The following is a 17,932-nucleotide window of genomic DNA, read 5'->3' as shown; positions in this document are numbered from 1 at the left end:
CCCTTGGCATATCTCAGCCCATTCTTAGTAGTCAAGCAGCAAATGGCAGAGAGGGAATTGGGGCTGAAGGACACCCCTCAGGAGTTTGTCTTAAAGGTGCCTCTGACTGCATCCAGGTCTGGGTATATCACAAAACTGTATGCCCTCATTGGCTTAAGTTTAAATAGCACAGTTTTGTTTCTTCTTACAAATAATATATTTATTTTGTCATAAGATTAGGTTCATTTCTTCATTTGGAACAAATTCAATATTGACTTCCTAATGTCAACATGTTATTAAAGAGGTTAGTAAGAAGTGATCTGTGATTGAACTATTTCCATATAAAATTAATAACCACTGTATTCTTATGTGTGCAAGAAGGAAAATTTGGAAATGAAACAGTCACTGGAACTGAATTTGTATACAGACCTCACTCATTAAAATCATTTGCTTTTGCTATATTGTTGACTTTGGATATGAAGATTCGGGAAAACATAGGTTACAATTACAATTAAATTATTTTCTCAAAAAAGTTTATAGAATTTGTGTATTGTCCATTATGTTTGCTGGGATGCAGAAAGGAAGTACAGTGAGTTATAGAATTGACTCTGGGAATTTTACTCTATTCTAAGCCCTTGGCCACATGTTCAGTTAATGGCTGGATAGGAAGCAGCTACAAAATTATTGCACCTATTTTGTGGAATAACTTTGTAGCGTATTCCTCTTTTTATCACACCATTAGTTGATTGAACATGTGGCTGAGTGACCATTTAAGGCACAATTAGATGGTTAATCATGTTTTAAGTGTAATGTGTAGATGGAGCCTAAGTATCAGTCAAGCCCAATATGATACTAACATACTAATGTAAAGTAGCAAACACTTCTCCCCCTGGAAAGCCTGTCTTTTCTTAATAAAAGAAAAAGATTTCACCTTACCTAAGAATATTTTGTGGGAAAAGCAGGTGTTTAAAGAATACTGAACATTTAAAACTGTCTTTTTTGTGGTGGGAGTGTTAGCTTAGACAAAATTAGTTGCATTTTAAAATATCCATGATTCTTTTTGTATTAAGTTTGTGAGAAATGATTCGTAAATAACTAGAGACTTAACATTCTTGCTCTTGGGTGTGTCAACATGTTCAGTTGACATGCACAAATAAACTCTGGAGTTTGTTGCTTCTGGGGCTGCTCTTGCCAGGCTTAATGTTCTGCGAAGGGGCTGGTTGGGGCACGAGGGTGCTTCGGCACAGTGCTAGCCAGCAGGCAGCCCCCTCACTGAAGCACCCTCATGCTCAAGCCAACTGGGCAGCATCTACATGTGTGCTGCTGTGTACAAAGAAACTCTGGAGCAGTCTAGTATTTGTAAGTACAAGTACTAGCCTGCTCCTGAATTTATTAGTTTTGTGCACCCTAATAGGGACACGTGTAGACACAGAGACATCTACTGCAGAAGTTAATTAAGCAGTGAACATCTTGTGTAGACGTGCCCTGTATGTAGTTTATGTCTGGGGAGACTTAACAGGCAAAATATTATTTTTTTAATCTGAATTTGGACTCTCAAATGGAAGAAAAATGTAAATGTCCATTTTAACTTTCAGGAATAGACCTGGCAGTCATAACTGTAAAAATAACTTATATTACTTCATATCAGCTTTTGAGTTGCCTTCAATTCAGCAAATTCAAAGTTAAAGAGAAAGTGAAATCTGGCCAAATGGAGTTAAATTCAGGTAATTGATCTGAAACAGTTTTGCAAACCTGGAAAGTCATGAAAGTCAAAACTGTAGACAAGATCTGGCAGAAAATTGCCCTGCAATATTAAGCCATAATATCTTTCTGTAACTGTGTTTACATTGGGGACAATTATCTCAGAAGATGCTGTAGAGGTAAAGGGCTCTTGACTACCACACTCTGACTTAGAGTGATGCAGAAATAGGTCCTCATTAAGTAAATGCCACCTGAAATTACAACTAAAATTTGAAATGACCCTTAACAAGGCCTTATGCTGTAGCCTAAAGACAACATGGATGAGGGCCCCTGCACATCCTCAGTTTTCTGAAAATGAAAGACACATAAACAGTGAGCAAGAATAAACTTAATTTCTTTAAGAATAAACTAACAATAACTATATCTAGCATTCATGTAGCCATTTACCTGCTTAGAGCAATTACTTAATGGTAACAAATTAAACTATCCAGCACCATGTGAAATAAGTGAGTAAGTATATGCTTATTTTACAGATGAAGAATGTGGGCACTCAGAAAAAGTGATGTGCCCAAGTTGATAGACTGGAAGGATATTCTGACTTCTATCTCTGTGTTCATTCCTCCCAGCTATACTGCCCCTAAACTTGGAAGTACAAATGATATCATGTCAGTCTCATCTTATGAGAAGTTACAGTTGTTTGAAAGATTCACATACATTTCCACAATATTTTTCCAAATTTACCTTAGCAATGAATCAGACTGTAGGATAAAATTTCCTGTGCTTGTTCTCCATTCAAAGATAGAGTTGCTCAAATCCCTATATCAGTGGGGGGGAAAGGGGAAGGGGCAACATTTTTGGCAGGCATGCCACAAGTTAAGCCTCTCAGACACCTCCCTTTTTGTTACTTAAACAAAAAGAAACTGGAGATAAGAAATATTATAATTAGGACAAATATTAGAACAAATCCAACTTTATATGGAAAAACAAGAAGAACAACAGTAGTAGCAGGACCACATTTAAAGTTTGACAACAAATTCAAAATTCTTTAATCTATTACCTCATTCTCTGTCACTGTAATGGCAAGAAACTGGTATGACCCTTGTCTCTCTGGCTTTTACCCAGAACATATTGAAGAGTGCTCTAGGTTTTGCCAAACATAGTTTTTGTACCTTCTAGTTGTGTGTAAGCTCTTGAAGTGCCTGTCTCTTTAGGAATCTCTTGGTAAATGGCTGCAAACAAATACAGTGGACTGGACTTGCTCAGAGGCTCCTTCCAGCCTTATGAGTCTGTGTTCCCAAGTGGGTCTACAACTTTATGCTTTATTGAGATATTTTACTAGGAGTCAACATTAGATAATGGCAATGAGTATCAAGACTACTACTCAATGTGTGTGTGTGTGTGTGTGTGTGTGTGTGTATTTATATATTTGTCATTGAGAACATACTCATTGTCAGTGAAAACACCTTTTCTCTCTTGATGCAGAGAGTAGAATGTGGACTAGTGGTTTGAAGTTGCAGCAAAGTTGGATTAGACTGCATATTGGGAAAAAACAGGTTCACTGCAGGTGCATCTATATATATATATACATATATATATAAAAAAAAAATGTGTGTGTGTGTGTATATACATATATATATATATATTGCTGCTTAAGACTAGCCATATATATGTATTTGTGTCAGTCCAGGACATTCTACTATTACACTGGAAAAAATAGATGTTGTCTTAATTAAGTCAGTAAAAAACAAACAAATAAACAAAAAAGCCTCTACAGTGACTTCTTTAACACTCATCTGAAGAGGAACAGGATGAGCACAAAATACTTTAGTTTCATTAAAGTAATCTATTTATCTTAATCTATGGGGATCACAAGGAGTGTAATAACTAATGGGCCTGAGTCAGAGAGGTGCTGAACATCTCCTTTGAGTTGCATGTCCCCAGTTTGAAGTGATTTCTAGGTTGCACTTCATGGTATATCTTGTGGAATAGATCATCCAATTGTAGGACAAGTGTGTACTCCAGTCATTTTTTTTCTTGTAGGTTCATAGAAAAGTGGAGTTGGAAGGGATGTTCAGAGGTTATCCAGACTTGCCTGAGAGAGGATCATTCCTGTCCAAAATATGTCTTGGAAATCCTTCTCTAACCCACAACTAAAACTATAAAATCAACCCTTTCACAAAGCTACAAGGCATAGCATCCTAAATTGTGCCAAGTGAAGCAAGAGGACAGCAGTGGCCTGTATCCAGCTTTTGCAAGGGTTGTTAAAAATATATTTGAGAGATCCAAGAAAGAGGACTACACCCCATCCTACAGAGGAAAGTAAAAAACCTGTTCAGTCTGTGCCAATCTGACCATGAAGTAAAGTTCCTTCCTCACCCCAAATGTGGTGAATGGTCTGACTCGGAGTAGAGGGGCACTCAAGTTTTAGTCCCAGAAGGAACATTGGTAGCACCAGTGAAAGTCCCCAGCCTTGACTCCAACCAACACCAATGTTTTTAAGGAAACAAACAGTCAAACAAAATCCCTGATGTGTAGCAACAGGTGGGTAAAGAATTCCTTACTGTCCTTATGTGGCAATGAGCAAAGCCCAGAAGTATGGGAAATACCCATAGTATAGGCATAACTGCTCCTAGATCATCCCTGAGCAGTGGTTTTCCAGGCTTTTCTTGAATACCTCCAGTGATGGAGATTCCACTACTTCTCACACAGTCGATTCCACTGCCTCATTGTACTAGCACAGCGCATCTACACATGAAGCTACGTCACCATAGCAATGCACTATGGAGAGGTAGTATCCATGGATGTCTACACATGACCAGTAGCTACTTTGCTGTAGCAATACACTCCCCCGGTATAGGGTGTCACTACAGCAAAGTAGCTGCTAAAAATACCCATGCACCATACATATGGTGCAGTATGGGCTGTTACTGCACCATGATTTAATACTTTAGTATTTAGGAAGTACTAAATCATGGTACAGTAACAATGTCACTGTAGCAACACATGTAGATGTGCCTGCAGTGAAGAAGTTTTTTCCCAATATGCAGTTTAATCCTACTTTGCTGCAAATTCAAACCACTGGTCCACATCCTGCTCTCTGCATCAAGAGAGAAAAGGTGTTGGCAATCTTCTTTAAAGCAGACCTCCAGGAACTTTAAAACTGCTACCATATCCCCTCTTAATCGCCTTTTCCACAAGCTGAATATGGCTGTTTCTTTAAACTTTTCCTCATACAGATTGTCTTCCACCTCCACTTTTTTGTCACTCACTTCTGGATGCTCACTAACATCTCTACATCCTTTTTAAAACGTGAAGCTAAAAACTCTACATAATATTCTAAATGAGGTCTAACCATCGCCAAGGAAAGAGGCACTGTCTGCTTTCATGTCTTGCACCTAATGCCTGTCACACATTGCATATATTGCATAATGAGGTGGTTAACCATGCAATAAATTCAAATTAAAATAGCTGACAAGCTACAAAGTTAGTGCTTGACAGTGCTTCTATTAATGCAGGCCAAAACATGTTTACCATTTTTGTGGCTACATCATACTGCAGATATGCATCAAGTTTGTGATTTCCCAAGACTCCTAGATCCTTCTCCATAATACTATCATCCAACCAGTTTTCACTTACCTTGTACTTGCCATCCATTCATATAATGTAATGTTGTATGAATTGTTTTGTAAACAATCTGATAATTTCTTGCTCACTCTTCCATTGTTGAGATGTGAAAAAAGTTGTTACAGGTTTGCCCAAAAGTTTTTTTTTTCCTTTTAATCTCAATGTTTCCCTTGTGTAATACATGAATTATCTGTTTTTATAGGATCCTAGTCCTTTATAATCAGTGTGTGAGTCCAACTAATTAGCAGTACTTAATTAACACTTGGAAAATATTTTGTAAAAATAAAAAAAAAGATGAAAGTGACTTTTTCATGAATTATCTAAAAATAAAAAGAAGCATTTAAAAAAAATCTTTATTTGTCAAATATTTTTGGTGAGTACTTCCTTGTTTACAATTCCTTTATGGACATTTAGTAATCAAAATATAAGCTACTGTGGTGGGACACACCATTTGCACAGTATCTTTTTCCCCCTGATTTGATTAATGTAATCGGGTTTCTACTGTGAATGTTAATACTTGCAAATATAAAATTAATTTTGTAGAGATAATCTGCAATATTAATATTGAAGTAGTTGTTTCAGTGAATAATTTGTTTGCTGGGAAGTTCAAAGTAATAATTCCCAGTCCATCCACTACACAAAACTAAAGAGCCCCTGGAAAAAAATGTGAATATATTACCATGCACAATTGAATCATTGCTAAATTATATATCTGGGCATTATTTCTGCAAGACTTAAACAAGTGTGTAAATATGCACTGTAAGTAGTCCCATTGAAAAAAAATGGGTCTAATTTAGTATTCATACTTAAATATCTAACACAGTAATTCTCAACACTTTTAGACTTCAGGCATCCCTCACTAGAGCCAAAGTCCACCTTGGAAAATGTCAAGCCTTAGTCTTCAATTGATTTTTGTCTACAGAAAAATAACAGAGCATTCTTCTGTTATAAAGAACTCAGAAAAACCACAATAGATCAGAATGATTTTAACATTTTGGATTTCTGTTTGAAATCTCTGGGTTTATCTTGTGTATCACGTTTACCCATCTAATAATGGCAATAAGTGTGACAATTCAGGGCACCCCTGAAAGGATCTCAAGGCACCCCAAGTGAAACTGGGAGACACAATTGTGCTACCTGATGGTGAGGATGGTTTTATGCTGTCCCTAGCAGATTTTGAAGAAAACATAAGAATTCTGAGGAAAACTATGGTGTTCTTGTGAATGGAAAACTTCACAGATTCTTAGATTTTTCATAGATTGTGGGGCTGGAAGGGACCTCAGAAGATCATCAGGTTCAGCCCCCTGCACCAGGTAGGAAAGACAACTGGGGTCAGGTGACCCCAGCAAGGTGACCGCCCAGTTTCCTCTTGAAGATTTCCAGGGTAGGTGATTGCACCACCTCTGGAGGGAGCTTATTCCACAGAGTGGACACCCTGACTGTGAAGAAGTTTTTTTCTAATGTTGAGCCTGAAATATGCGAATGTTGAGCCTGAAATGTTCCAGGAATTTATGGCCATTACTCCTGGTTATGTTCACCAAGTCCTTGATGTATACCTTGATCTAGTGATAAGCCACAACCAAGTCCCCTCTCAGCCTTCTCTTTTTCAGGCTGAAGAGTCCCAGGTCCCTCAGCCTTTCCTTGTATGGCTTGCCATGCAAGCCTTTCATCATATGGGTGGCCCTTCTCTGAACTCCCTCGAGCTTTACCACATTCTTGTTGAAGTGCAGTGCCTAGTATTGGACACAGTACTCCAGCTGAAGTCCCACCAGTTTGGAGTAGAGTGGAAGAATTACTTCCATGGTTTTGCTGGCGATGCATCGATCGATGCATGCCAGGGTATTATTTGCCCAGTTGGCTATGGCGTCACACTGCTGGCTCATATTTATACTGTAGTCTATTATTAACCCAGGTCCGTTTCATTCATGGTGCTGGTCAGTTTGGCATTGCCAAGCTTGTAGGTGTGCAGGGGGATTTTTGTCCCCAGATGGAGAACTTTACATTTCTCAACATTGAACTTCATTTGATTCAATGTTGTTCAATCCACCCAACTCAATAGCCTGTCTAGCTCCACCTGTATCTGCAGCCTATCTTCAAGTGTGACCACCCTTCCCCATAACTTAGTGTCATTCGTGGACTTGACCAGTTAGCTCTTCACCCTCGCATCCAAGTCATTGATAAAACACATTGATCCTAGAAGAATGAAGGATTGATTAGGATGCTATACTGGCTGGAGACTTTTTCTCATCAGGAAAACCACTACAGGAAAAATCCAGTAGCTTTGCACCCTCAAATCAGCACAATGGGGCTTGTTCAGAGAAATACATCCATCTTTATAGGTTAACTCAAGTACCAGTGTTTTTTCCTTTGTCTCAGTATTGAAATAAGGACCACTAATCTAGTACTTCCAGCACTGTATTTTTTTCTTTCCCCCCCCCCACCAAAATGGGCTAGTCTTATCCTTCTTGCATAGTACCTTACTATCATGACATAATATTTTTTTATTAGTGGACAATTATGTTGGTCTTAAGTTGTTTTAGAACTCTTACGAAAATACCACTGTTTAAGTTATTAAAATTATCTGTCACTAAAGAAAACGAATACTTAAAACATTTTCCTTCACCTTTTGAATATCTTGTCTTGGACTACAATCTGCCTGTGGCCAAAGATGCTAGTTTCTTTGTGTATATCAACATCCAAAAAAAATGAAGCTCTGAATTCAAGTGATTTTCCAGGCATGCATGGATTTGAAATAAATGTTAATAACTTACTGTTTTTTTAAGCACACCACACATTTTCATAAAATATGCCAAAGATACCAAGCAAAATATCTGCCATAAGGAATAACAGGAGACTTTTTAAAAAGTTTTAATAAGTTTTCCACAGTTAGCACTTTAGGGCCTTGTTGCAAATTACTTTAGGTGGTTCGTGGAGCTCTTAACTGCCCATGCATTGACACCTGAAACTAGTTTAAGCACACTTTAGGTGGCTTAAAATTACGCCACTCCAGGGCAGATCTGTCTCTGGTCAATGTTACCTAGTTTGTTTTTCATTAATGTGTGGCCACTCCCCACAGATGAGCACCCAAGTTGCAGTCCTCCAGCATCCAGGATACAGTGTCCCCTCCCCTGCCCTCCTGTTCTATATGGACAAACTTTCCATCCTCTGAATGATACTGCCTATGGGGTACTTCTGGCACCAAGCCAACTCCCCCTCCTGCCCCTGGGGCTATGACTCCCCACTCATGATGCAACACCATGCAAACAGCCTACAGAGCACATGCAAGCTAGCCAGGTACAAGGGGAGAGGGGGGAGACAAAGGAGGGGGACAGATTGAGTCCCCATGAGCTGGGGCTTCCTTCCAGGGGCAGGGACAGGGGCAATAGCTCCCTGAAAAGTGCCTGTCCTCACCACTTCCAGCCACCCTGGGAAGCATGGCCAGCAACCCTCACGCCAATCCCTATCCCAGTTCATTAAAACATGAGAACTTTTTAAATTTATTTCTTTCTTTCAAACTTGTCTTTTCTTACTTTTTCTCTTTCAGTGACTGACTTCCTTCTTGTCACCACCCAGTCCCCATCTCCATTTCCTGTCTACCACTTCATTACCCACCTCCATCCCATTAACTATCTGTCTCCCAGCTTCATGTTCTTGCCCCCTCCCCCCACGCAACCTCTTTCTCTCACACCCCCACCTAGAGCAGGAATAGAAGACTAATGGCTCACCAGGTCTTTAGTGACAACTCACAGCTAAAGCTCCTAGTCTAGCCCCTGCTCACCAAGCAAGTCACAGCTGTGCAGGTTGGAGACAGTCAAAGAAGATTTTTAGCTTTAAGGTGTGATTGCTTCAGACTTGAGCTAGCAATAACACCAATCAACATTTGAGCAACTCATATGTGTCACAAGACTGTAAGATATATATGTCCATCTGTAGGTCATATACCAAAGTGATTTGTTGTATACACTTAGGCTTTTATCTCAGCAGTCATTTGCTCTACTACTGTATGATTCTAGCTCTCATGCAGTTCCCCAAGTTCATATATGATGACCTGTTTTCTGTGGCCCATCAGTTAGTTCTCATTCCCACTGCACTATGTAACAGTCCAAAACTTGCCTGGACTTCAGTGGAAGGAAAGTATTATGTAACTACATAAGTGTATGCATATAGGGAAGTAAGTCCTTTATATTAGACCCTGTACAATATATTCCACTATGCATTATCCATCATTCTTACACTTCTTCCTACTGAGAAACGTGTATGTCCTCTGAATAACTAATTTCAAAACCAGATTAAATTTGCTGTATATCTGACTGATTGGCTAGATTGTTCCATGCAGTATAGGGTTGTTCTGTATCTGTATCCTATAACTGCCACAGGAAGTAACTCCATTTTTAGTATTAGAACCATTTTTTCCTTTTGTATCCAACATATTGACTATTCTTTAGGCTTCCAAGCCTGCCATTTTGTAATTTGTGAACTGATGTGTTTGTGATTGTGTTGGTGACTATTTGGCTTGTCAAAATATTTTTTCCTCAGCAGAAGCAGCTGTTTAGTATTAAAACTAAAATTACATCATATCAATAAGTGTAAGAAATTATTTGCCAGATTCCAAGCATCTCCCTGGCTGTGCCTAGGAGTAGAAAGACCTTCTGGCTGAGTGAGTGGAATTGTAGTGGGAAAGAGTGATCTATTATGCTATGAAGTCATGCGATAACCCATGATGAGAAAATGAAATGTGTTAGAAAGAACATTGTACGATTACAGTTATGGCAGAGCCTAAAGCAAGATTGTTTATTATTTGAAAATTTGAAGTGTGCTGTTATGTCCATGCACTGAGCAATTTTCAGATGGCCCTGATTTTCCTTAGACCCCAGTGAAACATTGACACTACTACACCAGCTTCTTTTTTTTTTCAGATTGACAGTAAATGGCATTGAGAGAAGTGGAAGAATAGTAACTGTTCTCTGAAGTAACTTAAATTGTTTTTGTAGGGCTACATGAACAGAACTTCAGGTTTTTCTTGATGTTGTCTCCATTATTTCAGACCACGCTCCATTTATTTTTGCTGATCTTCTCCATTCGTCCATTATTGTGAGGTGAAATGATGTGGCTGCATAACAAGTTCGGGGGGTTTTGCTTGAAGGCATTTTTTTGTAGGATGATTTTGCTGTTTTCAATGTACAATCTATTGAAGATTTAAGCAGTATTTTGTCAGTGAAAGTTTTTATTTAAACTAGATATTGATGATAAGAGATGATAGTCTCTTCTTCTATAGGTAATATCTATGTGGGGAAACTACTATTTAATAATATTTTGAAGTTTTGGTTAGCAGCTATATACTTAATCTACCTTGGGCTCATTATTATTAAAAAAAATCACTACAATGTTCAAAACCATAATTATGGAGAGAGAGGCTGTTTTGTGGCTTTTAAATATTTTAATCTTCACAACAATTTATTAATTCTGTTATATTATTACTAGTGTAAGGATGCAGACTTTTTCATAATTGTGACTTCTTCCTTCTACTACTTCCTGCAATTAATAATATATAGGGAAACCTAAGTCTTATTTGTATTTATATTGGTGTCTACATGACACTTCTTGTATTGTTCTCACCTTTCATCTAAAGAAGGTTATGGATCTAATTTTCACACATAAACCTGCAGTCTTATTAAATGCTATCAAGGTCACTCAGACTTCAGGGTGAATTGCTGATGCATATTTAGAAGATCTGTAGCTTTGAACAGATGTTAAGTTAAAGTCCCTTTGGTCCATAGTAATCATAATGCTTAGCACATATATAGCAACTATAGTTACTGTCCACACGAAATGTAACATTCTGTCACCATGATTTTTTTCAGTGGGAAAAGCAGAATACCTACTATTTCTTTCCATCATTTTCTTTGCAAATAAAAGAGAATTTCATATCAGCAACTTAAAGTTCTTAAGCATATACACAAAGCCTATTCCATTTGCCTACAAAGTAGCAAATTCAATTACACTGAAATAGATTTGGTCTGTCTTAAATATGAAAGGTGCTATATACAGCTGTATTCCATTCTGCTGTTCTTACTCTGTTTTATACTGTGTGAGTCTTTCCTCTTTAAACTGTTGGGAAAAAAAGAATACTTCTGTTTTTCTCTACACGCTATACAATACATCTAAATTACATACACAGGTAAGATTCTCAAAGTCTACTTAATGGGAAGATAGCTAGACACTGAAAATAAAGGGTCAAGTGTTGTTAGTAGAAAAGATATTTGGAAATCTCCTTTTCCCTGATTGCGAAGCCAATGTGTAGCGGACACTAGTCCCAGTGATACCACCTGGTGACCACTCATCCCCTTCTCTCCCCTCGCTTCTCAGGCTTGCTCCCCTTTATGTTTCCTGCCACACCTTGGAAAGGGAGGCTGCCCAGGAAACTGATCCCATGTTGTTATTCAGGTGTGACTACTCTGCACCTTAAAAGCTAATCACATGGCTCCAATTGCACCTTACAGCATGCCCATGCCTCACAGATGTTACCGTTCAGTCTGCCCTGCCCTGCTTCTAGGACTGATCCCTCTCTGGCTCCTGTGTCTGCCCTGTCCCAGGCCTGTTGAGACCACCACCCCACCTTGTCTCAATCCCTAAACCACCACTATATCAGCCTTAAACCTTCTCTTAACCCCTGGGAGTGCAGAGTCTCCCTCTGTCTTCCACTTGCTCAGGAGTTTATTTCATGTCAGCAGCCAGGGTGAGACTGCCTGCCCCAGCTCTGGCCCTGGTCTTATCTTCCAGTTAAGCCCCACTCCTTTTTGGTCAGGTTTCCCCTGACTGCTGACTCAACTCCTTTCAGAGCCTTTTCCCTTCTTAAAGTAACAAGCATGGCAAGCTCCTGTTACAGCCAACTAATCTGTATGCTTGGGTTCTTTTATTTTAACTCTGAAATTGTGTCCAGTGATCAAGACTACAGATCTACAGTTCACATTACACTAACATTGATTATTTTAATGTTGTAATGCATTAGCATTGTATTCAACATTCAGTAGTCCCAATCAAGACTGGGACCCTATTATGCTCGATCTTCTACAAACATGCAGGTTTTACCTTACCTTGAGAAGTTTTGCAATTGATAGTCCTTGGCCTTGTTGCATCTTGGCACAGATTTATAAACAAGAGAGGGTCAAGGACAAAAAGGATAGAAAGGGAAAGGAAAGAGTGCAAGGAAGATAAAAGTAAGTGCTTGCAACTCACATAATTAAGCCATTTTGCAATTTGAAATTTTGATTCGTTTCTTTTCTTTTCTTTTAAGTACATCAACTCTCCTCAACTGCTACACAGTGGGAACATCTACACACAATGCTAAATCAGCAGTAGAGTAATTCTACTGTGCATTAGTGCATCATGGCAAAAGCTGTGCTAGTGTGCAGTAGAATTAGTCTACTGCATACTAGCATCACAAAAAAACCATGCGCTGGTGCTAGTGAGCAGTGGCACCAGTTACTGCATATACAGTTAATACATGTTATTACAGGTATTAAACTAGTACTAAACTGAATGTGCAGTAATCATGGCACATTAATGAACATGTAGATGTGCCCAATGGATTGTTTAATTAACTAGGTTTTGTAGTAATAGTTGTTTGAACTGGTGTGGGGGGAGATTATTGCTGTTTTCTCCCCAAATTATACTGTTGTGGTCTTTTTCTAAGACCTGAGAGCAGAGAGGGTAGGAGGGAGAATATTAGGGGTGTGTGAAATGGTCCATATTTGATTCAGATTCACCGTGAATTGGGGGCAATTATTCAATTTATTGATTTGGATCACTGTCCAGATTTGATTTGGCTGAATCCGAATCTCATGATTCAATGCTGATTTGGAGAATCACGATTTGGCCATAGACACAGCTTTAAATGTTTTTTCTACATACCTCAAGGTACCAGGTGTGTTTATTGAATGCTTCAATGGTGGGGTGGATGGAGCATCCCACAGGAACATGGGGAGAGGGGGCCCTACATGCTTGGTGGTGAATCCAGAAATGGACCAGAAGTGCTTCTGGTCCACTTCCAGGTCTGCCACCAAGTGCATGTGCCCTCCCCACCCCCAGCACCTCCCTGGCTCAGCAGTCTGCCACAGGGTGAACCCGGGTGCCTCCCCAGACCCAGGAAATGCCAGTCGTTGAGCTGGGGGGAGGTCCCCCACACACTCCCCAGCAGACCCGAAAGTGGACCAGAAATGCTTCTGCTCCAATTCTGGGTCAGCTGTTGAGCACACTGGGGATCCCTCCATTCCCTCCATGCTCCCATGGGATGCTCCATCCACCCCACCATTTCAACATTCATGAGCCACCTGGTACCTTGAGGTATGTAGATAAAAACATTTAAAGCTGTGTCTATGTCCGAATCATCAACTCTTTCTGACTCTCTCCAAATTGATTCGGAGGGTTCCAATTTGATTTAGACGAATTAAAGGGTCTTCCGATTCTTTTCAGAGATTCAGCCACTGAATTGGGCTGAATCTCTGCTGAATCAAATCAGTGACCACAGCCCTAGAGAATATGCAGCACACCCACTGAAGGTTCAACATGGCCAAAGTTCCAAAAGGAGCTGGTTATCCAAGAAGATTCTTCTGTCAAAATGTGTGCCTTTCTACTATCCTTCTGTTCTTACTTACCTGTTAGTAGTCAAAATTCTTTTCTGTCCTTGCTCAAGCATTGAAAACCATGGACTATGTAGTTTTCTAAACATACTTTTTGAGAGAGGTTTGTCAATTCTCCAGCCACTGGAGTAGGACTTGAGGTCTGCCACTGCTTTTATGTGCTGACTTGTAAGGCTCACCGGTCAGTGTGGCAAGTCACTGTTGGGAGAGCAATTCATCGTTGTTCTTTCCCTGGGTCCCCCTTTAATCTTATAGCTATGGTTATACCTTTTTTCCTAAGCATGTTTTCTTTAGATGTGCATTGGTAGGGGTGACAGAATGACCTGCTGCTGAACGATTAAACAAAGCAGTGCAATATTTTAGTTTTTGCAAATAATTTAAAACTAAAATGCAACATGTGTAATATTCAATAAAGTATAACTTGTTCACTGATGCTTTAAAATGTTCTCATTTCTTGCATTTTTTTAAATAAAGTACTATTGATTTGCCTGTCTCCATGTCAGTTGTCCTTACTATGCTGAACAGAGGGAAATTTAATCTGATAAACTGATCAGAAAAACACAGTTCAAAAGAAAAAGTTAGCATCCAGTGCTACTGTGTGTCCCACAGGTTCTTCCACTTTGAACAAAACTGCCTCCACTGGTGAGTTAGAGGAGCGTATTGCGGCTTCTACTGGTGCTATTACTGTTGCTAGAACATCTGCTGATGTTACTGTATCCAGTGTTACTGATGGCACCAACCATAGACTTTCCGAAGAGCAGCGAGTGCAAGCTACGAATATCAGAATATCGATTCTGGAGCCCACCACTTCCCATGAAGCGCTCTCCCTTCCTCAAGCAGACATACAAAGTACAGGACGACGACCAAGAAATGCTGAGCAGATAGAAAGAACTAAAGAACTTGCAGTTGTTACTCATAGAGGTATTGGATGTTATTTTACTTGTGCCCATTTAGTTGCAGACAGATATTTCAGACAAAGTAATGGTGAAAGGTCAGTTATAGAATCAAACAGTTAAAGTGGGTCAGGTAGTAGAAACTGAAATATAGAAATGAAATCAAATTAAGACTGAAGAAAGGAAAGTGTGTACTTTGGGACCTAGTGGGCAGACAAAAGGAAAATAAAATGTAAATAATAATTGATATAAGAGACAGTTCATTTATAGAAAGGAAAAGTAGATAGAAAAATATAGGAATTGATCCAATTCTCACTTACTTTAATTTTATTTTATTTATTGTATCTCATGATTTACCATAGTTGAAGTGAAAGCAGATAAGGTTTAGAAAAAAATGAGAAAGAAATTAAATTGAACACTAGTACTGTATATTGTTGAAATATGACCAGTCTTGACATCAAAACTATACATTACAAGGAGCTGTGGTCTCCAAAAAATATCCCTGATGATATCAGACCTACCCATATATTCATATAATAATAATATTAGTTTGGCTTGGTTTAAATATCTATGTTTTCTCTCTGCCAAAAAATGTTAATAAATGAAGCAAAGGATGTCAAATGCTAATAACAGATCAAATCTAACATCCCCCTATACCTGGATGACTTATTTTATGTAGGGAACCACTGAGAATGAGTAGTAGTTGGAGTATAAACAAAACAATTTGTCTAGTTAAAAGGTACCCAAGACAGTGCTTGAAAGAATAGATTAGGAAATGAATCTAATTTAATTCCCTCGACATATGAAGAGATGTACAAATAAAGAATAAATGTGTATTATTTTATTATTTCCTGCTAAGTTCCTGGTAGGATCTGGTCAATTTTATGCTAAATATATATTACAGATCTATATATATAATATATATAATGTGGTGATCTGTAATTTCACATATGAATGTAGGCAAGAATGCTATATTATCTCCCATGTGCTTACAGAACAACTCAATGTGTATACCAAATAATTTGTATCAATGTGGTTAAATAGTTGATATTTTGCTGAGGAATTTCTAGCCTGAAATCGACTATGATCCTACCACAACGCACAGGGTCAAATGCTCAGTTAGTATAAACTAAAGTAGCTGCAGTTGTTTCAGTAATACTAAATGTATCTACACCACCTGTGGTTCTAGCCCTCCAATACTGAAAGACATTCTATACTCATGATTAGAGTATTTGATAAAATGTGAGGAATGGGTTTTCCTTGTAAATTAAATTATAACATAAAGTTAATTGTTAAATACAGACAGCCACAGTCCATTCACTCGTATTTACATGGGCATGAAGCTGAAGTAATTTCAGGGTATTCCCTGGTGTGAATGAGTAGAATTAGCCACAGTGGCTATGTACAAATTTACTTGAAAACATCATTGGCCAAAAAAGAAAGGGTGAAAAAGAGCGTCATGGTTAATCAAATCAAGAAACAGTATACAAGAGGCTGATCAGTCTATTATTTACAGAAGTATTTGCTGTAACAAATGTTAAGCATAGCAATTCTGAAGTTATCTTATCATATATATGCAATTCACTTTACCCACTGTATGTAATCACTACATGATACAATGTCCTTCCTGCATCTCTTTCACTGTCTTTCCTTCTCCAACCTTTACTTTGAGCTATCACTTCTTTAAAGAGCATTTAAATTATGCATTATATTATCTTACTGTGTTAAAAGCCTCTGAAACTTATCTAAAACCAATTTTGAAACAGATAAGCTAAGTACCATCTCTCTGTTTAGATAATAAAATATGTACTTACATCATTTAATTTAAAGCAATGACAAATAGCTCTTTTTAGGATTGGGCCCCCACTGTACTGGGCACGTACAGATAAAATTGGTCACTGCCCTAAAGCATTTACTAAATAACCAAAACTTTTTTTTTTATGTGCAAAGAGGTTCAGTTAGGGGTTGGCAGTCTTTTGCTTCTTAGCCATTGTTAAAGGGTCTTGGTTCCTCTGGCATGCTTTTCTAACATATTAGTATATAACATTTCAATACATACCTGAAGAAAATCATGATAATGTATCAGCATATTCGTTAAATTTTCTAGGTTTTTCTCTTTGGCTGATGACTTCTTACAAAACAGGCAGTATAGTTCATTACATGTTTATGTTGTTTAGTGATAGAGGCTGGACATATATATTGTGTTCACATATCAGTTTAATGCTGATTTGTTAACAGACACATGCAGAGCATAGACATGTCAGATCCATCATGATTGAATAAACAATAGCATTCTTTTGCTTATCTCAATGATATAACCAAAAACTTTTGAGGGAAAGTAGGGAAGTAAACCTTCATGCTTTTTGTCACAAGCCAACGGTATTAGATGGGCAAGTTATTCTATAATCGTTCCCTATGGAGTATCCTGTACCTTCCACTCTGATATTTGATAGTAGCCAGAGGATATGGGACTAAATGGGCTACTCCCATAGTCCTTCATTGTAATTCTTCCTTCACATGAAATTGCTTAGAAAGAGCCTGTCAATGAAGTGGTGTGATTTTCCTTTGATACCTCATTCTTGTTTGACAGACGTTAACCAAAGTTAGTGCCTCTGCAGTAAATGGTAATATTTTCTATTATTGGAGGTAATTCAAATGAAAAAAACATGTTCCTGATTCAAAAACCTATGCATCAGTGATACACAATTAGTAAAGTAAAACATAAATACTTGTTCTCAGAATGGGTATTTCAAACTCTGATTATATACTCCTGTAAACTGCAAAGTACATTTCCCTGCCTCTGGCCTGACATCAATACTGGGATCATGACCATCTGTTGTTTAAATAAGAGGGGCTGCCAGGAAGAACATTTCCCGGTAGTTAATGATCAAATAGAATTTATCTACTTTACACCTTTCTTCCATTAAGGCATTGTTGTGAGTTACATATAGTCTGGTGTTTATGCAATTGGTAGTACTCAAAAACAATACATTTTAAAGATAATCCTTCAGAGCTAAAGTCAATGAGAACTTTGCTATTGACAATAGTAGGATCAAACCTTTCAAGACAGTTAATTTTTGGCTTTAGTCTGTCATT

General features: G+C 38.3%; 1 protein-coding gene across 4 annotated transcripts in view; it reads left to right on the top strand.

The window, feature by feature from the left end:
* Positions 1-17,932, top strand: part of CSMD3 (CUB and Sushi multiple domains 3) — a 1,311,906-nt gene that overhangs the window by 498,017 nt on the left and 795,957 nt on the right. For 2 of the 4 annotated variants that reach the window (XM_090040523.1, XM_090040522.1), the window contains exon 7: positions 14,553-14,864. The exons of the other annotated variants lie outside the window; for them this stretch is intronic. In XM_090040523.1, the coding sequence (XP_089896649.1) occupies positions 14,553-14,864 (312 nt within the window). The remainder of the gene's footprint in view (positions 1-14,552; positions 14,865-17,932) is intronic. 4 annotated transcript variants of the gene reach the window in all.

Source organism: Crocodylus siamensis, chromosome 3, assembly GCF_052110815.1.
Source record: "Crocodylus siamensis isolate JL-2025a chromosome 3, ASM5211081v1, whole genome shotgun sequence".
NCBI lineage: Eukaryota > Metazoa > Chordata > Crocodylia > Crocodylidae > Crocodylus > Crocodylus siamensis.
The sequence above is the reverse complement of the archived record's forward strand: the minus strand, read 5'-3'. Positions and strand labels throughout refer to the sequence as shown.